This window comes from Adiantum capillus-veneris, chromosome 19 (assembly GCF_014529385.1).
Source record: "Adiantum capillus-veneris isolate H3 chromosome 19, ASM1452938v2, whole genome shotgun sequence".
Lineage (NCBI taxonomy): Eukaryota > Viridiplantae > Streptophyta > Polypodiopsida > Polypodiales > Pteridaceae > Adiantum > Adiantum capillus-veneris.
In genome coordinates, this window is record NC_140949.1 from 99067161 (window position 1) to 99090438 (window position 23278).

At 41.3% G+C, this 23278-nt stretch overlaps 1 protein-coding gene and 1 pseudogene across 1 annotated transcript; one reads left to right on the top strand and one right to left on the bottom strand.

Moving 5' to 3' along the window:
- The first annotated feature begins 639 nt into the window (after positions 1 to 639).
- LOC147434540 (uncharacterized) lies at positions 640 to 4503 on the top strand. The gene is made up of 4 exons (XM_086489971.1): positions 640 to 1332; positions 2508 to 2876; positions 3086 to 3252; positions 3430 to 4503. The coding sequence occupies exons 1-4, from the start codon at positions 1174 to 1176 to the stop codon at positions 4073 to 4075; spliced, it is 1341 nt and encodes a 446-aa protein (XP_086346097.1). The 5' UTR covers positions 640 to 1173; the 3' UTR covers positions 4076 to 4503.
- A 2322-nt stretch (positions 4504 to 6825) lies between these two features.
- Positions 6826 to 22134, bottom strand: LOC147434541 (uncharacterized; annotated as a pseudogene).
- Between the last annotated feature and the right edge of the window lie 1144 nt (positions 22135 to 23278).

Below are 23278 nucleotides of genomic sequence, written 5' to 3' on the forward strand. Positions count from 1 at the left end.
ATGTCTTTGCTCCCGTGCCCTTTAGTGCTGTCCTAATGCTACCTCTTTGAAAGTACAAAAGCCTACTAGTAAAGGTCCCTATGACTCTTGTCTTTTGATCCTCCTTTCACTGACCTCCGTACTCTTACGAAAAATCTAAAGTTGACACATTTCTACCATAACTCGCATATTAATTCCCAAAACAAAAAATTATGATTTTTCTTAATTCCAAAGTCTCTTTTTTTCTAAAAGGAATTTGGGAATTTTTATACTAATAGCAACATTTGTTTTTTGACAAGTATCTATTTTATGGAGATTTCATTTGCCAGAAACTCAGGTGGAGCTTCCAATATTTGCCAGAAGACAGAAGGGGGAAGAGAGAGAGAGAGTCCTACCATTTTCTTTATTGCATTTTGATGGAAATGAGAAAAACCAATTTCTAGATCTCGAAATAAATGTGCATTGCTTTTGTCGTTTTTAAAAAGGAGTCGTTGAAAAATGCAGAGGTGAACTTGGCAAGTGGGCCATTAAAAAAATGAGATTATTATTTGAAAATTAAAAATGCTATATTCTCTCTCCCTCACACACACACACAACCCACACACAAAACACACACACATTGCCACTTTGCCACAAAGTCCATCTTTAACTAGATAATCCTCCTGCTAATAATTGTATAGCTACCTTGTGCACGCATTAATTATGGCCCGTACAGGGCCTCTAATAATAATCATGTCAACTAGCTTTGCTTTACCCACAGTCTACAGATGCAGGTTTCTCATCTAATAAGATTCCCTGTGAATTTATACAGGCCTAAGACCAAACAGATTAAACTATTGCTCATGTTATAATCTTCATCTGCATTGAATCCATGCCTCTCCTCTTTGTTTCTTCAATATAATTATAGAGCCTCCTCTCTCATTATGTATTTCCCTACCTGTAATTATTCCAATAGATTAATAGAGAGATTAGATACACAGTACATGCATTTATTCTTTAATTTTAATCAATATTCTGTGTATAAATGGTGTCCCCTTCACCTCGACCTCAATAAGTCAGCTTTGTCATCTGCCTCCACATCCTGATTGTTGGCAATATTCTCTTTCTTGTCACCTTCTCTGCTCTCTTCTGTGGGCTACTTGCTCACTTGATTTTGCTCCCTACAATATCCAAGCCGGCCCTCGCAACACCACCATGAAGGAGGCAGCATCTCCGGCCGATCCACGCGCTTTCTTGCAGGCCCTGGGCGCCAGGCCCGACCCCTCGGCTGTCCAAACCGCCCAGCTTATGCTCTTGCACCTCGAATCGGACCTCTCCTCAAAGTTGGCATCCCTCTCTAACTCTCCAGACCAGGTAATCCAATATTCACCATATTGCTATCAACTGGCTTTCTTTTCTAGGCCTCTCTTTGTTCACCTTGCATTTGGTCATTTTAATCCTTCCCATTTGATTTTCATTCAGAGTTTCTACAGGTTTATACCATTCTCTCTGTAGATATCTGACAGATTAGCTAATTATTCAAGAGCTTCATGTATTGATGATATTTCGTATACTTCATGACTTCGTGCCTCGTCCGTCTGAACCCAGATACAGGCGCCCATGTCCATTATACAAGCATATTGCAGCTGTATATTGCGTGAACATGCAGAAGCACATGTAATTTGTGCAATCGTGGAAAGACATGAGGGCTAATTTCAAAGACATTTGGGCAGAGTATTGCTGTGAAATAATATAATGAAGATTATGGCTGAACTTTGCCTATTACAATCTGCAATATCTTGTATCACAAGAAGTTTTAGACAGCTTCCCTTTTGGGAAGGAGGTCCTCTTTCCCCGTTTTTTCCCATAGTGTTCAATAGCTTCCCACAATTATTTTCACATTGAGGATTACGACAACATCATGAGGTTCTGCGGGTGAGGACCGCACACCTAGATAGGTGCGGTTGGGGGCAGGGGGCTGCCGGCCCAGGGCCCTACCGGGCCCGGCAACCCCCTGCCCCCAACCGCACCTATCTAGGTGTGCGGTCCTCACCCGCAGAACCTCATGATGTTGTCGTAATCCTCAATGTGAAAATAATTGTGGGAAGCTATTGAAAGCTTCCTGTGTATGAAAAATGATCAAGAATAACGATTACAGGTATGCGGATATCGCCGCATGTGCCTTCTCTTGATAACAATATATTGCTGCCAATAAAGCGCACACTTAATACACCATGTTGCTGTCATATGAAGGTCCAGCATCTTCCCATGAATTCTTAGCCAAGCTTAGATACTTATATGCATGCTAATAAAATAAGGTGCAGGGTTGTACACAAGAAGTTTTGGACAAATTCTCACAATAATTCCCACATTGTGACTTACCTCAACATCAGGAGCATCAGGAGCTTCTGTGAGGGAGGCTCCTGATGTTATGCATTGTATGAAAAACACTGCAAAAGACTCCGTTTTCCTACATGAGAAAATTTCTAAATCTTCTTGTGGTACTAGCCAACATATGCTGAATCTGAGCAGGTCTATGGATGTTGCAGGCTGAAGAGGTGGCCAAGTTACGGGAAGAGGCTGAAAAGGCAAAGCTACCATACAAATCAATAGTGTCTCTCTTTGAGCTACATCAGATCTATGAGGGGTTAACACGGAATGTCGACGAGAGGACACGGAAAACACTTGAGGAGCTCAACTCCTTCACAGAGAGAAGAGACATATTCAATAGAGAGCAAGAGCCGGATGCTCGTATGCTGATCGGTACCATCGACTTAAGCATGCTCGAAGCATGGGCTGCCAAGGATAGTCCTGCCAAAATGGATCTCAGTGGCCGCCTCATTCAAACGTTGCCCACCTCTTTCGGCGATGAGTTTGTAAACCTTGTGTCATTGGACCTATCAAGGAATCAGCTTAAGGTTAGATTCCATTGCATGCATATTTAAAATTGTAGGTTTAGCAAACAAATACCTGTCTAGAAAGTCTATGATTCAGAGATAAATATCTATAATCTTGGGTAATTAGCAAAAAATTGGTGCTTTATATGCTCAAAGAAAAGGGTTTGGACAGCTAATTTGCATTTATGGCCTCCTTCTCACTTACCTTTTCTAACTGGTATTTTCTGTAGAACTTGCCTGGCTCTATTGGAGAGTTGGAGAATCTCGAAGTTCTTGACTTGCAGTCGAACCAGTTATCGATGTTACCGGATGCGATTGGATTATTAATGAACTTGAAAGTACTGAATGTGTCGGGGAATATGCTGGTGGCTCTTCCAGAGAGTCTAGGCGGTTGCAGGTAAGCTCCGAATCGGGGCCGTATACGACTACTGCAATAAAGCATTCAATACTGGTAGCATTAACTGCATTCCTCAGTCGATAATCCCATACATCTATCCTTTGATCCCAAATATGGAGTTAAATATGGGCTCATTAATGCATTATATCAATTTATATCCTAATGTGTGATTGGCAGGAAATTGGTAGAATTAAATGCTGGTTTCAATCAATTGGCACATATTTCCCCGCGATTCGGCTACGACTTTAGCTACTTGGAAAACTTGTGCTTACACTCAAACAAGCTCACATTTCTTCCTCCATCAGTTGGCAAGCTAAAGCGCCTGAAGGTCCTCGATCTCCACTTCAACAACATCAAGTCTCTGCCATCCTCATTGGGCAACTTGCTCTCATTGGAGAAGCTAAATCTAAGCAACAACTTCAGCGATTTCGGAGGCATGCTGCCTGAATCGATTGGGGACTTGATTTTCTTGACTGAGCTAGACTTGAGCTTCAATCAAATAAGAGTACTACCGGACTCGGTCGGAGCTCTAGAGAATTTGAAGGTTCTCAAGGTTGAAAATAACCCGCTGGTCGTCCCTCCTCTTGATGTAGTTGAGCATAGCATGGAGGCTCTGCTTGAGTACATGTCAGTGAGATGGAAAACATCAGAAACATATAGTGAAGACGAGGTGTGCGCGTCTCCGAGAGCGATGAGTCTCAAGGGCGGGATGCGCTCTCCATTCGCAGGCATATCTTTAGCTCATTGGGTCAGTGGCAGATCATGTAGTGGAAGAAATTCTGTGTCACTACGGTTATATCATAAGCAGTTAAAGCCAGTATAAGCAATATTGAATTACAAGCGATCGAGGACGCCAGCAGCATGATTAGAAATCCTTGATTCACAATTTTTTTTCTTCTACTCACTGCATACATATTCAATCAAGTGTTTTTTTTTCTAGTAATTAAGCAATGCTGCATTTGAAGGCTATTATGATGATGATCAATTAATTGCAGTGGATTGATCATCTCTGATTTGTAATTAGGCAAAGATGTGCTCGCCCGCGATCTGCGATCCGTGGATAGCAGCACACATTTGACATTTATCTGATTTGTATAAATGTTGCTATAGTTTTGTATCCAATAACATATAAATCAAGTGATGATCAGTTGTTGCTTTTGTGAGTTTTGCTGAAAGCAAAAGGCATGTCACAAGTAACATGCTTCCTTGAAAGCAAAAGGCATGTCACAAGTAACATGCTTCCTGTTTGGATGTAATTTTCCCTTTCTATTGAAATGAGGTCCATCTAATATATTTTCTCTTTCTAATATTAGGTCTCCCCAATCTCAGAAAAATAAATATTCTTTCAAAACATACTAAGTGCATAAGTGAAGGATGAGTTTAGAGACACATGAAGGTGGAAAGTAGAAAGACCTTTTGTGCCCATATAAAAAGGTATTTTTCTTCTCATTCATTTTTTCTTTAGTGTTTTCTTCTCTTTAGCGTTTTCTGATATATTCACGCATAATTTACAAAAAAAAGAAAAGAAACATGCTTCCCTCCAACTTTAATTTAAAAAATAAGTAGACACCTTTATCTTGTGGCTTGTTATTCAGATATTAATGAATTTTGAGAACTTCGATCGATCTTGTTCTTTTGGCCAATCGCACAACTCCAGTGCGACGTGACAAAGAACATGCATGAGCGCAACGGGTCGCTTGGCTGCATTCGAACCGATGACCTTTGGTCACCAAGGATGAATGCTCACACAACCAAGCTAGCTCCTTTGGATTGTTCTAGTGAAAATGTTGCATACTACACATAAAGCCAATGCAGGTTCAAAGCTTTTCTTGATGTGATACGTCATTGATCATCTGGCTATAGAGTACATGTGCATACACTTATCAAAAGCACCATATATCATGTGCATTCAAGCGACTATTAACAATACCTCTATTTACATGTGCTACATTTACAATATGGGTGTTTTTTAAATTCTGTCATCCCCATTTAATTAAACGCATACAAGAAGTATACTTTTTTTGGAGTATATGGGCGCATCTGCACGCCAAGCTGGAGAGGAGGGTAAAGCATGCGTCAATTGCTTTGGACATTTTCATCTGCAAAAGATCTATTACAACCTGCCATGGTGTTGTGTAGCTCCCAAACGAGGACTCCTTGGGCTAACTCTGCCAAAACCGGCAGAGTTGGTATTGCCAAAGCTTCGTTGGGCAAGTGGTGACAAAATAGCGGATCAGTGCAACTTTACCCATGCTCTCCCTGCTATGCGAATGCACCCTATAATCTTGATTTCTAGTTGACCTACGTGATATGGTAGATGTTGTGAAAGGTGATAGTCCCTTCGGAGGGTTACACATAAATATGTTCATATAGCAAGTGAGTTCAATGTAAAGGGGTTTTTTAATTTACCCTTATTTAAAATACAAAAAGGGTATGAAGCAAAGGAGGTCTACACAGACTGATCGAATAGAAAAAGGATGTGTTTATTCATGGAAAATTTACATGTAAGGGGGTTTTAAATAGATCTTGAACACATATGATATGGGCTTTTTTTAAAAGACCTTGAGCGCATGTGATATGGAGGATTTACATATATAGTTGCCCCCCCCCCCCCCCCCCCCCCCCCCCCCCCTCCTTCTCTTGTGCCCTTCATTCTCTCCACGTGCTTAAGATATTCCCTGAATAAGTATTGCTCTTAGTGAATAAGTATTGCTCTTAGTGAGAGTAATGATTCATCAATGATTAAACCATATATCAAGCCGATTAAGAATCAATGTGTACTGTTGACATAGCCACTAGCATAAGTTATCACATGTGTATCTTGTCAAATAATGATGGAGTTAAATCCAAGAGGCATGCAGTGGAGTGAATCAAAGTGTTAAGTGTTAACAACTGATGCTCAATGTGTATTTGTCATAATGTATACCCTTGTTTTCCAGTTTGAAAGCATTAATGATTATTATGGTATTTAGAGCATATGCACTTCCTTGCAAATGGAGCAACTAATTCATCTTTCCCACTAGAAAGAGATATCGAAGACTAATCATACATGTACACTATAAGAGAAAAAAGCTAGAACCACCAACATTGCCGCGGATTAACGAACGTAAATGGAGAGAGAAAACTTTGTGTATGCGGTAATAAAAGCGGCAATTGCTGCGACAATGGTTTGCCAGCAATAAATGCAGTAATTCTTGTGGATATATATCTACTATGAGTATTACCGTGTTTATTGTTGTGCTTATTGTCACGTTTATTACCGCTACACGACTTCTAAAAAATAAAGGTATTCATTTGGGTCACTCAATTTTGGGTGGCCCAAATGAGCACCTTTATTTTTGACCTGCATAAAACATATGAAACATAAATTGCATTTTAAAAAGGGTACATGAAAATCAAAACTAACTTTGAAATTGCAAGTTACACCTTACCTTGATATTTGAAAGTACAAAAGAGTAATAATTAAAAAAAATCACAAATAAAATAAAATTTTTAAATGAGTTTTATATACATATGATCATAGAAATTTTTGTGCCACATTTACATTTGAAAAAGAGGACTACAAAAAATTATCTATCTGTCTAAGTCCTCGTCCTCCTCCTCATCCTCGTCTTCATCCACAGGTACACACATTTGATCGCCCTGACTCTATAATAACCAAACCAAATTAAACAAATTAATAACTCAAAATAATTAATACAATATCATTTGTCCACACTTATCACCTGAAAGATCCAACTGCTGAGTCGAATTACTCGCGAGAAATGTGTATGGTTCTCTAATAACCATCGCCAAGTATCGAATTCTGTGTGCCACTCTCAATACTTGACCATCTCTCTGGTTGAGCGACTCATAGTGATATTTTCCTAAGTTAACAATAACAAAAAAAATTCATAAACTGAAATATTTCCGAACTGGTTGAGGGTCCAATTTTAAGAAAAACTTATATATTTGTGCTTCCAAATTGCTTTGCCTCTTGAACCATAGTGTGTGGAAGTTTGTCTGGCCCGAGCATCGTACTGTTGACTGTAGGAGGAGCCCGTTGTAGCTTGTTTGTCCTTTTTCTGCATTGCCCACTCCCAACTCCACATCTGTCATGTGTTAGGATAAGGCAAACTTGAGATACCATGTGGGAAAGCCCTTGGTAGCTTGTTCGCCTTTTTTCTGCATTGCCTACTCCCAACTCCACATCTGTCATGTGTTAGGATAAGCCCAACATGAGACACCATGTGGAAATGCCCTCTAGTCACCTAGAAAAGGGAAAATGATGACTCTACTCTCATGGGAAATTCCTCTAGTCACCTAGAAAAGGTAAAATGACGACTCTACTCTCTACTCTCCCCATATCTCTCTTTCCCTCCCTCTCTACTCTTCTCTCTCTCTCTCTCCCTCTCTCTCTCTCTCTCTCTCTCTCTCTCTCTACTCTATCCATCTCTCTCCATTAGGAAGGGAATGGGATATAGAAGGGCCTCTTTATTTGGCAGTTTAAGGAAATGCTTAAAGATTAAGCCAAGTTTGACCAAGCCTAAAAGAGTGGGCAAAAAGGCCTATGGTGAGATTTTTAAAAATACCATTTGTATATTTTGTATTTTGATAAATGGCTATTCTAACACAAAAGAGAGGTGGGTAACTGGATTTTAAAAATGTCTTTTTCCCATCTCTCTCCTCTCTCTCTAACATATAAAACACTCTCTCTCACTTGATCTCATTAAAAGAAGCACTTTTTAGCTTATCCCTGCCATAAAGCAGATTTTACATATTCTCTCACTGCATTCTCTCTCTAAAACGTGAGCCAACTCTTTCTCTTTTCCCCCCCTTTTCTCTCTTGTCACTTCCACCTCCCAATCATCAAGAGGACATTCTATGTTGCCTACATCTGACATAAAGTGCAAATCTCTCTCTCTCTCTCTCTCTCTCTCTCTCTCTCTCATGCTTCTCCCACTCCAGCTTCAGGTGAAAGCAATGGAGAACTCCATTACCTCTATGTGCAGCTGCATTTCCCTCTCTAAAGCTCTCATGATGAACATTTTGAATACAAAGGAGATTGAGCTACACTCCCTCTCTTTCTTCCCTCCACAACATAATCCTTTTCTACTATCTCTGAATACCTTCCACTTTTTAGCTCCATAGCCAGCTTTCCCTGCTTGCAACTGTCACCATTACACTCTCTCTCTCTCTCTCTCTCTCTCTCTCTCTCTCTCTCTCTCTCTCTCTCTCTATTTTGCTTGATTAGCTAACAAACATGTCATTCAATCTCCCTCAAGACATTACTAATAGGCCAAAAAGATATCAATTAAACGCTGATTTGGAGCAGGAGTACGCTACTATGCAGATTGGCACATCAAATTCGAATGCTACAGATCAGCTACGAAGCATTGGGTGCAAGGCAATCAACTTATGGGTTGATGGCCAGATTTACCCAGGTGATCCAATGACTAATGCACCACTACCCTTTCGTAATGTCACTGAGCTTCTGCGTTTTATTGGAGATGGAAGAGACAGACTGTTTGGCTATTGTTGAAGATTGTATTCAACTTTTGTCAATTAAAACAAAGCAAGTAAACATCTCTTGGCTGCCTATTCATCACTGCAAGAGAAGTTTGCGAAAGATCTACAACAAGTTAGAGAGGAAGCCAACAAGAAGATGAAGCAACTGAATGATGAGATGATGGATCTCAATGAAAAAGTACAAAAAAAAAGAGCAGGAGCGTTAACGAGACAATTATGTTCAACTACAACACGCTTCACGGAATATGCGTCGGTGAATTGATCATCTCACGCACATTTCCCTCAGCTACCACATTCGTAAGCGCAAGAGACAAGCAATGTCCTTGCTATCCTCAAGTGGTGGAGCTTGAAAGAAACGTGTCGTCAAACTCGGTAATAAGAATATTGATGCAAGATTTTGATTTCCTACATGTTCTGTCATAATAACTAATATCTAACTTTTCTACATGATTTTCTCATGTTAAACTGATCATTAATATGGGGAAGTGCCACGGGAGAAAAAGCTAGAATATTGATTAAGCTGGCAGACCGGTCACAGTAGGGATCCAAAGGAGGAAAAATAGGGATCCAAAGGGGGGGCCAACTGCAAAAGAGCTATGTGCAACAATGGGCTACAAAGACCTTAGGGTTCAGCCCATTAAGACCTTAGGGTTCAGCCCATTAAGACTTCCAAAATGATAAGGTTCCAAAATTCAAAGGTTGTGTCCGAAGGTCAAAGATTAGGAAATTTGGATGCTTTGTGTGTGTGTACAAAAGTCTTCACAAGTCCCTACATAGGAGGGGGTGAGCCCAAGAAGTAGGGGATGAGAGAGAAACACCCACACACACTCACAAGATTCCTTTGTACACAAGGGAAAGAAGGACACATGCCAGCTCCCTAGGCCAGATGCCCACAAGGTGTACTCAAATCCTATTGGATGGCCTTGGAGGTGGACCAATGAGAATTAGGCTAGAGTAAATCTAGTTTAATTAATTTAAAAACACTTAATAAGATAACCAATAGGAATTAAGCTCTCTAGAAGACTATTGGACAGTCTCCCAAGGGGTCCAATGAGCATTCAACAGCCCAATGGCTTGCCTGATTCCTATTGGCCAGGAGGCAAAGGGGTCCAATGAGAGTTTAGTTGAATTAATTAATTACCTAAAGCTCTCACAAAAGGGGAAAGGGGGATACATGTTATATGCTCTTGAAATCCTATTGGCTAAGCCTGGGGAGGTCCAATGAGATGCTAGCAAGAGCAAATAGCAAGAGGAGTCAACCAAGAGAGAGAGGGGGCTGATTTTTCAAGGGGAATTATCAACACACACTCACACAAGCTCATGTGTAGAGTAAGAAGACTCTCTCTCTCTCTCTCTCTCTCTCTCTCTCTCTCTCTCTCTCTCTCTCTCTCTCTCTCTCTCTCTCTTCTCAAGCTTTAATGGGAAGCTGATCACCTACTCCAAGCTTGTGAGAAGGGAGGCCGACACCAACAACTCTTGGCTTTGTGATGCAAATCCAACCAAGAGCCAAGCCATGATCATGTCCTCTACCATGCTAATTACTAAGCTAAGATATTCTAATATGAGTGATTATGTGAGGAGATGTACATCTTTATCGTAAGACTACTCCTTCTTCCTCTCAATCTACTCTCATACCCCGCTAGCTCTCACCATCTTCGAAGGTGTGTGAGGTCTTGGGTTTGAGACCGTGAGGGAATTGATGTTGTGTTTTGCTTAGTGATTGAAGTTTCCATCTTCATTGCACTAGCTAGTATTGAAGGAACACAAAGAATTGTGTTGTAAAATGTCTCTCTTGATGGGAGAAACCATAATACAAAGACTTTTGGAGGGGGGACCGGCTCCATGCAAATCCGGTCCTCAACTATTGTCAATTGCTTAATTTCTCTCTCTTTTGAAGTATTGTTCATGCTATCTAACTAGGTGTTATAGTTTTTGTAACTCGCTCCACCCAAGCACTCATGTTATTCTCATTAGAAATATTTTCTAATGAAATGCTCACTATGTTCATGCTATTTTCCGCTACACACAAGTTACTAGGCCATTAAATGCTACATTGGTATGAGAGCACAAGGTTTCTCTTTTCTTGCTCAAGAAGGGAGGTCCTCAAGCTAGCTATAAATGGTTGATCTTATTAATTGCATGTGAGTAAGTAGAACAGGGATTTTTCAGCCTTGCAGTGCACTTGTCTTTGTGCAGTTAACGGGACATCACCGTTGAGAGCTATAATCTTAATAGTGGAGTCCTACGGGGATTGCCTATGGCTTAATCACTATTGAGCTATTAGAAGCTTGACAGGAGCCGGTGTTGTTTTGGTGTTGAACGATCCTCTCTTCTATTCCTTGCAATTAATGGTATTCGGGCCACGGGTACAGTAGCTTGAGTGCTTTTTATAAGGGGGTAAAGAGGAGTAGCAACTAGGGCTTGAAGTGCCAAAGTACACCTAAAAAGTTTACACCTAAAAGTTGTTAGAATGGCTGACAATAGTAAAGAGAGTGAAATTAATATTGATAACTTTGATTTTGCTAATGAGCAGGCTACTAATGATGCCCTGATGCTTGTTAACTATCTTGGTTTTAGGCTTCAACAAGCCATGGGCAATCCATCCCTCCAAAGTGAAGTGCAACGGCAGCTTCGTGCTCATGGGATTCTCCAAGCTCTCCACCATGATGAGAGAGCACCTAGGAAGCCTCCTTGCGAGACTTCCAAAAGAGGCCTCTCTCCGATTCGGGAAGAAGAAGAGGATCCATATGAAGGATTCATAAATTTTCTCCTTGATGACACATCTCCTTCTCAAAGGAGAATTCAAGAGCCCCCACCGAAGGAACGAGAAAGAAGAGAGTCTCCTGCCACCTCGATGGAGATGGCTCCACGAAGACGGCGGGCTAAATGCTCTCCATCACCTCCAAAACAGAGAAGACCATCGCATGCTTCTCCACACCATAATTCAAAGAGGGATGACAAAAAGCAAGAGAAGAAAAATGCGAAAAGAGGACACCCTCTTCTCCATCTTCTTCATCCTCTTCCTCTTATGAAAGTGATGGTGAAGACAAAGAAGATCAAGGCAAGAAAAATGAGAGAAAGAGGTCACCCTTTTCTCCATCATCCTCAAATTCTTCACCTTCTGAAGAAAGTGATGGTGCAACCTTTGAGCCATAAAAAAGAAGTGTCCATAGGAAATCCTATGCCGTGTGGAAGAGGTCATCCAAGCTCAAGAAGTTCAAAGAGGGAGGGAAGAGAATTTATTTCTTTACCTACGATGGCACCTTTGGTGCTACTAACAAAGTCTTGGCCTTTATCCATCAGTTCAATGCGGCGTTTGGAGATGAGGGCTTCACGGAGTCCTCTAAGCTACGCAATGTAGCTATGGACTTTCAAAAGTCCACCAGACAATGGTGGTCTAGCCTACAGGCCAACGGTGAAGCTCCACGAACATTGAAAGCAATAAGAGATTCCATTATGAAGCAGTTTTTGGCCACCGATGCCAAAGACAAAGTACTCACCGAATGGCGAAGCTTGAAGCTCTCTCCCTACGAATCCATTCACAAATATGTAGACAAGTTTTGGGACTTACAACTCAAAATCAATGTCTTCAAGAATTTGGATTTTGGAGAGCAAAAGCAACAATTTTGTGCGGGCTTAACTGAAGAAATGGCGGAGTATGTCAACTCCCAAAGGCCACGCACCATATCAGCGGTTATACACCATACTATGGTGGCTTCTTGAATCAATTTCCAAACGGGGGCTAAAAGAAATTCTAAGCCCACGGAAAACAAGGGTTCCAATTAGCCTAAGAGGAAGGACAATGTCCAAAAGTCTCCTAAGGTAAACTCCAACAAAGCTAAACTTGAAGGAAGTTTACAAAGGCAAAAATAAACTCTCTCCTGAAGAGCTTGAGTGCTATCGCAAGGATACCGCTGTTTCAAGTGCAGCGAGCAAGGGCATGCATACCGCGCTTGTCCCCAAAAGAACACCCGCCATGAACCTCCTAGAGCTACCTTGGTTGAAATCCAAGAGGAGGAAACTCACCACAAAGGATCTCCTCTATGCCATGCTTGGGGAAAGGTAAGAGAACATGATGCTTTTATTCTCTTTGACTTCGATTCTCCTCATAATTTCATATCCATAGAGTTGGCCACCAAGCTAGGAATACAAGCTTACGAGATGGGAGATGTCCTATCCAGGCAGACGGTTCTTTCAAGGGCCAAGAAGCTTCAACCACTCCCTTAATCGAGAAACTGAGGCTCCATGTCCAAAGCTATGTGGACAAAGAGAACTTCTTTATCTCTCCTATCAAGCATGAGAATGTAATCCTAGGGGCACCATGGTTTGATAGCATGGCCACCAATGTTAAATTCCCTGAAAGGAGGATCTCGTTTAGATTTAAGGAAAAAGATACGCCAAGCAAGCAGCAATAAAGGCTACACAAGAAAAAATGGAGAGCGGGGGGGGGAAGGGGGGAGTGGTGAAGCATTCTCAAAAACCAACATGTCAATTCCATCATACGTGTACACCAATTCCATCTTGTTCAATCTTTCACTAGATGATATAAAATGAGATTGATTTACAATTCAAAGGGCATGCTATTGTATATTGCCTCATGGTTTTCATTGGAAAGTTCTAACACTTCTCGTATGCCATCGAGCACTACAGGATTCATAGGGAACTTTATTGCCCTTATCAAGTGGGAATATATGAAAACTACTGGCTTGTTATCCCACAACTCATACAAGTTTGCTTGTAGGGATTTATACCAATGGCCCGTGACCATATAAGTATGCTTCTCTATCTTGTTGCCCCATGCATCAATTTTCTCATTAGTTGTTAGGCCCTTAGCTACTACACACTTCAAAATGTAGAAGTCAACAGCCTCCTCATTATTCTCTTCAAAAGTGACAGCAAAATTGTCTCCGAGTGTGAGAGCATCGCTTAAGGAGTCATAATGACCTGCATAAGTGGCACCATGGAACTCCTCATCGTCTGAGTCTCCATATGACTGGGAATCATTAGCAAGTGGCTCTAAAGTGTGATATTGCCATGTCTCCACATGTGATATGTTCATACACTTTCTCCAATGTCCAAGCCTGCAAGGAAAACGAAAGCATGACAACAATTTTGATCGCAATGCACAAGTGTTGTTCTCAGAATACCCATTCACACAATGCATTGCTCTTGAGCCCTTCAATGGTTTGCAGCTGGAATTGATGAACATCGCCTAGCTTGACCTCCCAGAACACCCTAATGACCTCCCTCTTTTGCTTGTCACTTTTCATACATAGCAGTTGCTAATGACAACCCCAGCTCATCATGTTCCCCCTTTCCATGTCCTGAGCAAAAAAAAATCCAATTCATTTCCATGCCAATAAGGCTCCAATATCTAGCAACAAAGAAATGGCCGCTTTGCTTTAAATTGTGAAGCTGCGCCATCTGACCAAACCCAATGTTTTTTAAAGCTTGACCCTTGATCCCTCAACCATTGAGCATGTAAGAGAAAATCATGCTACACAAATAAGGTGTCATGTTGTTTATCATCTGAGACAAAAAAGTGCATGGTCTTCTTTATTGCACCTGATGCAATGCGGAAATAAGTAATCAGGAAAAAGATAGTGACCTGCTTAGTGTACCAATGCATTGACTGGATCTCATTTTTCTCCTTGAAGGAGTAGTTCTCTGCAAAGTCAACGACAGAGACAACCACATCATCTGGAAACAAAGAAATGCATTCCTTGAACTGTTGTGCTTGCCACCTAAATATAAAATTGTGAGTGACATATTTCTTCAAGTGGTCTCGGTACACTCGCAAAAGTTCTCTAGGCAGCATTTTCTTGTGGACAATGTCTTTCACAGTGCTCTTTATAGCTTCATTGTTTAATCCAGTAGCACCCACTATATTTTCAAAAAACTTCACAGATACTTGCTTACTTTGCTCAGCTTCTTCTCTTGGACAAATCTGAATATTACCTACACCGCATGCATTGCATGTTCCCATTAAGCATTGGTAGCTATGGAAACTATGTTCTGCAAGTATAGGGCAGAGTATAGACTCCAACAGTGAAGTGGTACTCATACTTGCATTTTTGTATGGAAGACATCCATGGTTGACAACTTCATCATGATGAAGGCATATAGGGAAGCTGCACATGCAACCATGAAGATCAAAACTTCGAGTCCGCATGCGATTTACTGCCTCTTTAAGGAAAATCATTTGTACATGCACAATACAACAACAGGTGTAGCGATCCCTCAATTTTCGGACAAAGAACGGTTTCATAGACTCAAAGCAACGTTGCGAAATCTGAATATCTGCATACTTTGTCGAAATAAAGCTCCACCTGCAATATACATGTGTCAAAATCTAATATCTAATATCTAACCAACCCAAATGATTTTCTCATATTAAATTGATCACTTAATGTGGGAGAATAAACGGGAACAAGTGTTAAGATATAGACATGTGCTTATAGATCTATCTCAACACAGGGCCAATGGTAAAGGGGCCCAAATGAGAGATGGTCTATCAAAGAGCAAGGCTAACAAATGGAGTATAAGACCTTAGGGTTAGCTTCATTGAAGACCTCCAATAATGTGTGTAAAAGGCCTTTGACCTTAGGTAAAGCTAGGGCTGAGAGCTTGAGGTGCGGGAACCCGACCGAGTTCAAGGTGCTTGTCCTGATTGTCATGCTTAATGACTAAGGTGCTTAAGGTGCTTAATTATTGAGATGCTTGAGGTGCTTGACATGCTTGAGATGCTAGGGTTGCACTTGAGGTGAGAACCCAGCCCAAGCTTAAAGTGCTTATGAGCCAAGCTTGTGGTGGGAACTGGGCCTATGCATCAGGGGCTTGAGGTGTCAAAAAGTCAAAGATTCAATCCCTACAAGGAGGGGGCGAGCCCTACATGAGGGGGGATGAGAGAGAACACCCACACACTCACACAAGGCATTCATGGTACAAAGAAAGCAAAAGGGACACTTATCAAGTTCCTCCTCATGTTGCCCTCATGGTGTGCCTGAAGCCTATTGGTTGGCCACCCAAGGGGTCCAATAATAATTTAGGAGATTTAACTAATTGATTTAGCATTTATCTAGCCCTCTCTCTCAAATGGGAAAGGGGGACACTTGTCTCAAGGCTACCCTTGCTGCTTGTAATGCCTCCTGCTTGTGATTGGCTAGTCCTGGAGGGGTCCAATGAGCTTCAAGCATGCCCTAGACACATGTAAGCACCATACCAAATTCACCTACCCAAATTCACCAACTCCATTTATCCTACGAACCGACCACCAGAGTCTCAAGTATTTCATGACGCAAACCAAGCTTTCCGACAAACAAATGAGGTGGGAAAATTTTCTTTCGCAATTTAATTTCCATATTTCTCACATAGCTGGAAAGCACAATCAAGTGATAGCTCATTGGACCCCTCGTGCTTGTGCTTGGCTAGGCCTGGAGGGATCCAATGAGCTTCAAGCATGCCCTAGACACATGGAAGCACTACCTATTGGGGACGAACCGACCACCAAAGTCATTGCCAACATAGCCATTGCCTATCCCAAATTCACCATGGGAGAGTATATCCATGGATTTCATCTTTGGATTACCCAAGTCTATCCATGGGAATACAGGAATATGGAAAATAGTTGACAGGTTTAGCAAGCAAGCACATTTTATTCCTTTCAAAAAGACTATTAAGGCACATCAAATGGCAACTCTCTTCATATCTTAGATTTTCAAGCACCATGGATTACCCACATCCATCGTGTTAGATAGAGATCCTAGAATGACCAGTAATTTCTGGAAAGGTCTCTTTGAAAATCTAGGAACAAGATTGAATTTCTCTTCGGCCTATCACCCACAAACGGATGGCCAAAGTTAGATAGCCAATCTTATGATACTCAATCTACTCAAGAATTATGTTACCGAAGTAGATCAACCCTCACAATGGAAAAAGTACTTACCTCTTGTAGAGTATGCCTACAATAATACTGTACATACTTCTACGGGAAAAGCACCTTTTGAGATCATTGAGGGAAGACCTAAAAGTCCCTTGCTACTCAACGTCCATGGGAAGATCTTTGCCGCCGATGAGTATAGCCGTGACCTACAAGAATCTTTTCAAAAGATTAAGGAGGCTTATATCCATCTCTCAACAAAGGCAAAAAGCTGCTGCTGATAAGCACAAAAGAGCCTTAATGTTCAAAGAAAATGATTGGGTCTTACTCAAGTTTCCTAAGGCTCGATTAAGGCAAATGTCGGGCAAAAATCCTACGGGCCATCAAAAGTATTATGCTAAAGTAGCAAAAAGATACTATGGTCCTTTCCAAATCTTGAAGCCCATCAATGAGACGGCTTATCAACTCAAGTTGCCCAACCATTGGCTCATACACAATGCCTTTCATGTAAGCCTACTTAAGCCCTACAAATGAGAGCCACCAACTGAACCAATTATTGAAGACCCTCCCGAAGTTGAAGACCAAGAAGAGGTGCTACAACCCGAAGCTGTTCTTTGGCATGAAGACAAGGTACTACGACATGGTACGATTATCCGACGGTATCTTAATATGTTAAAAAATTATCCTTTTGAAGATGCTAGATGGATGCAAGGAATACAGCTTAAGGATAGTATGAACCTTGTCAATGCTTACAATGCTACATTAGAGTAAGCAAATGTACAAATTTCTTTTAAATGACTCATGTTTTTGTCTTATAAGACTAGTTCTCTTTTTAATTGTGCATAAAGTTAACTAGTATGCATGCTTAGAATCATGTTAGTGATGACGAAGTCTCTCAAACACCAAGTAGAATTTGTCACTCTACTTTGGGAGAATGAAATGGACTAAAGACCAGACATGATTGCGGCAGTTGTGTCTCCCAAGCACCAAATGGATTAGTCATCCATCTTGGAAAGATGTCGTGGGGTAAAAAGGGATCCTCTACCCGCTAAGTAAAATTGACTAATGACTAAGGCTTTATCTCTTCTACCTCATAGTCGAGGACGACTATGATTTCAAGAGAGAGATAATGTCATAAAATCTAATATCTAATATCTAACCAACCCAAATGATTTTCTCATATTAAATTGATCACTTAATGTGGGAGAATAAACGGGAACAAGTGTTAAGATATAGACATGTGCTTATAGATCTATCTCAACATGGGGCCAATGGTAAAGGGGCCCAAATGAGAGATGTTCTATCAAAGAGCAAGGCTAAAAAATGGAGCATAAGACCTTAGGGTTATCTTCATTGAAGACCTCCAATAATGTGTGTAAAACGCCTTTGACCTTAGGTAAGCTAGGGTTGACCTTGAGGCGCGGGAACCCGACCCAGTTCGAGGTGCTTGTCCTGCTTGATGACTAAGGTGCTTGAGGTGCTTGATGATTGAGGTGCTTGAGATGCTAGGGTTGCACTTGAGGTGAGAACCCAACCCAAGCTTAAAGTGCTTATGAGCCAAGCTTGTGGTGGGAACTGGGCCTATGCATCAGGGGCTTGAGGTGTCAAAAAGTCAAAGATTCAATCCCTACAAGGAGGGGGCGAGCCCTACATGAGGGGGGATGAGAGCGAACACCCACACACTCACACAAGGCATGCATGGTACAAAGAATGAAAAAGGGACACTTGTCAAGTTCCTCCTCATGTTGCCCTCATGGTGTGCTTGAAGCCTATTGGTTGGCCACCCAAGGGGTCCAATAATAATTTAGGAGATTTAATTAATTGATTTAGCATTTATCTAGCCCTGTCTCTCAAAGGGCAAAGGGGGACACTTGTCTCAAGGCTACCCTTGCTGCTTGTAATGCCTCCTGCTTGTGATTGGCTAGGCCTGGAGGGATCCAATGAGATTCAAGCATGAGCAAGCAAGCTAGGGGGTTGCTTAGGAGGTATACTCACCCACACACACTCACAAACACTCTCATTGTGTGCTATGCAAAGTGCAAGAGCTCCCTCTCCTTCTCCAAGCAAGTAGAGGTTGAGAGACTACACCAACACTCTTGGATATGGAGTGCAAATCCAACCAAGAGCCATGCTTCAATTCTTAATCTTGCCATCTACTTCTTCTTCATTACTATGCTATTATGTATTCTAGCAACAAGAGTTACGATAAGTAAGGAACTAATTCTTTCTCCTACGAAATGTTTCTTCTTCCTCTTCCCTACCCCCATTCCCTTCTAGCTCTCTCCACCTTCGAAGGTGTTTGAGGTCTTGGGACCGAGGCTTGGGATAGTTAAAGCTTTCTTCAAGTTTATGTTATGTTTGTGATGCATGAAGCTTTCCATATTCATTGCATCACCTAGGTCACAAGGAACACAAAGATTGTATTGTAACAAGTCTCTCTTAATGGGAGAAATCATAATACAAATGCCTATTGGAGGGGGGACCGGCTCCACATAAATCCGGTCCTCAACTGTTGTCATGTTCTCTAAATTCTCTCTCTTGCAAAAATATTGATCATGCCAAGTTAACTAATTGCTATGATTATGTTGCTATCTTCAATTATGTTCACCCGCTATGCTCACAAAGTCATTTCTCAAAAGTACTCTGATTAATTTCCGCTATTCTCAAATTAAATAGGCCAATTCCATTACAACATGTATACAAATGTTAAAAATAAACTTAGTATTCAAAACTAGTTAAATTGTTTCAAAACATTAAAAAGTGATTCTATATAACTAAAAACTGGTGTGCACCACTAAAAGCTAGTAATGATACATTCAGTAGTATCATTTTACCTGTGAAAATAATGCACCACAAAGACAAATTAGTGTAGAAACTAGTAACCATACAAAAAGGTAGAATATTAAAAGGTTGTGCGAGGACAACTTAATAGTGGTGAGAAACCGCATTCAGCGTAACTAAAAAGTGGTTTGGCACGACTTAAAAGTGAGTTCAAACCACTTGACGGTGATGAACCGCCAATAAAAAATGGTGTGCACTGCTTGAATATGGTGGGAAAGGATTAAAAAGTGGTGTGTAAGGACATGAAAGTTCTGGGGAAGTTGAGAACTAGCACTTAAAAAGTAGCTAGGAGGGACAAAATACTAGGCGACAGACCAGCATTAGCACCAGATAGTAGTCCAACACAACTTGAAAGTGGAGGAGATCTTGTGAAAAGGGTTTGATGACCACTTTAGAGTGGTGAGCGACTAGTTCAAAGTGGCCAGTCTCACCAATTAAAATCTAGCACTTAAAAAGTAGCTGGGAGGGACAAAATACTAGGTGACAGACCAACATCAAAACTAGATAGTGGTCCAAACTCAACTTGGAAGTGGAGGAGCTCTTGTGAAAAGTGCTTGATGACCACTTGAGAGTGGTGAGCAACTACCTCAAAGTGGACAGTCACCACTTGAACGCGGATTCAGGTCACTTGAATACGGTTTCTGGCCACTTGAAAGCAGGAACTTGCTGCTTGATTGCAGTGACAAGGTTTTAGCTACCACTTGAAAGTGGTGTCTCGCCACTTGGGAGTGGTGCCTCATCACTTGCATGGAGTGATGACTAACGTAGTGACTTAGCACATGAAAGTGGTGTCTCACCACTTGACGACCACTTGAAATTAGTGAGCAACTACTTCAAAGTGGGCAGTCACCACTTGAATGCCGATTCTGGTCACTTGAATGCGGTGTCTGGCCACTTGAAAGCCGGAGCTTGCTGCTTGATTGCAGTGACAAGGTTTAAGCTACCACTTGAAAGTGGTATCTCACCACTTGATGACCACTTGAGAATGGTGAGCAACTAGTTCAAAGTGGGCAGTCACCACTTGAACACAGATTATGGTCATTGGAATGCGGTGTTTGGCCACTTGAAAGTGGTGTCTCACCACTTGCATGGAGTGATGACTAACATAGTGACTTTTCACATCAAAGTGGTGTCTCACCACTTGATGACCACTTGAGAGTGGTGAGAAACTAGTTCAAAGTGGGCAGTCACCACTTTAACGTGTTTTCTAGTCACTTGAATGCGGTGTCTGGCCACTTGAAAGCGGGAACTTTTTGCTTGATTGCAGTGACAAGGTTTTAGTAACTACTTGAAAGTGGTGTCACACCACTTGGGAGTGGTGCCTCACCACTTGCATGGAGTGATGGACTGACGTAGTGACTTAGCACATGAAAGTGGCTTCTCACCACTTGAATGCGGTCAGACACCACGTGAAAGTGGTTTCTATACGTGTAAGTGTTGTGTGCACCGCTTCATTGTGGTGTGACAGTACTTGTAAGTGTTTACTAACAAATGTGTTCAAACTCCACTAATATGGTCTTGGTTACCATCATAAGGTGGTGGTGGGCACCATTCGTGCAGCAACAGTAAAAAGTCTGTGGCACTACTATAATTGTTGCACCATGACTAAAAGCTGCTACATTACTTGGAAAAAGTGAGCTGTACCACCAAAAATGTTTGCACTTGTAACACCCCTACGAGTTTGTAAAACACGTGTGTTAGCATTGGGTAAACAAGACTTTTTAGTGGGTGAACACCACTTTGTAGGGTCTACAGTGAAGCGTTGGTGCATTTCTAGTAAAAACTGTTTCTTAAACATTAAAACCTGCTGAAAAACATTGAAAACTGGTTCAAACACACTAAAAAGTGGTGTGGAAACACAAGTAAAAGTGCTTCAAAAACATTTAGAACTATTGATCAAATTTTAGAAGTGGTTCAGATACAATTAGAGACCAGTATAGTAATGTTTCACCACTTTTTAATGTTGCAGCACCACTAGAAAGTGGTAAAACACCAAAACAAGTTGTAGCACTAATAAAAAGAAGTATAGAAACATAATGTTGTGGCAGTAATGAGTTGTAGCACCAATAAAAAGTGGTATAGAAACATAATGTTGTAGCAGGAATATGAGTTGTAGCACCAATAAAAAGTGCTAAAAAAATATATCAATTACTTGAGGCTCCTCAAGAAGGTGGATTGGATACTTTACATATGAACATCTAGCTAGTCTCTTACTGCAAACATCTTTCTTATTGGGGGGCACCCTTGTCTCATCCGTCCAAAATTGAAAGACTATGTCTTTAACAGTTTGAGTGACGTGAGTTCTCCGTGCATCATCTCTATGACAAGCAGATGTAGGGAACGAACCATCGGATTCACTTGACACTATTAGGTGATGTTTGGATGAATATAAGTTTCTTTCGTGGATCCCCATAATCTTGGTAGCTTGTGGTATGCTCATGTCAGTGTTTTGCTCCTTGCTTCCACCATTCACCACATGTTGATTTCTTCACAAAAAACTCGTCTGAAGATCTTGGGACCTTCACATGATTCAAAGTGTTGCGGGTGTTTCTCAGCATAATTGCTTCCAACTCTTTGGATTTACTATGTATAGTAAGGAAGCAAGGATGTTGAAGAAGTTCATCAAAGATTTCCTTCCTACCACTTGCATCCATTCCCACGGTTAATGTATCAAAGTGTTGTACCATAGATTGACATATCCTTCGTTTCTTTCTTTCATCCATCTGCCCCGTATGGCTTTCCGTCACAAAGTTGACCGTTGCCGTACGTTGCTTTCATTTCTGAGCAGCCCAATATTCCCTCATTAATTTTCTGCGATGAAATTGAGCTTCTCTACTCAATGACGATGAGCTGATAGAGTTCTTCACTGTGCTCCATTGTTGCAATACTTTCAAAGGATTGCTCTACAAGAAATACAATACAAATAATACCTACACGCTATACTTTTAATTAATACATGGCACTTCTTGCACTAATTATCAAGATACTAACAAATCATAATAAGTGTTTACATACCTCAAGAATAATCAAGTAGAAGAGGAACCTATAGCTGAGATAGAGTTCGTGAGAGAGAGAGAGAGAGATGAGCGCGAGCTCAGACACAAGAGGAGCCATGCTTAGAGAGAGAAAGAGAGAGAGAGAGGGGTGGGGGTTGAGCGATACAGAAAGCTCAGCAAGAGCTCTGTGAGAGAGAGATAGAGAGGAGCTAGATAGAGCTCCAAGAGAGATCTCAGAGACAAAGAAAACTCAAAGGAGAGAGAAAGCTCAGACAAGTTGTAGCAGGAAAGAAGAGGCGGACAATAATCCAACGTTCAATAGTAAATTACATTTAGTCTCATTAATTGTGGTACATTAGGAGACTTAGTTGACGTACCTTAGGAGAGTGATATTCTTTTTGAGATTTGAAGCACTTTTAAAACACCCACTTTTAAGCGCAAAAAGCAATGTCCTTAACATTACTTTCTAGGCCACCTATACATGCTTTCACCCAAGTACAATGTGTATTGTGCCTTAGTACATAAGATAAGAGAATAAATAAAGGGGGCATACAGTATGTTGGCTCTCCCCCTTCAACCTGTGTGTGGCTATGGTGGTGTGTGTGTGAGTGTGTGCGTGCGTATTCTTCTTCTGTTGTTCTCCCAGCTCCTCCCCATCATGGAGCGGCGGGGGGGGAACTCGAGGGGAGGGGGGGCTGTCGAGGGTGAAGCTGAGGTGGAGGTTGGGGCAGGGACCTCATCCTGCTGAAGAGGACCAAATCGGCTCCTTGTGGGAACCCACTACTACTGGCGCTTAAGGATC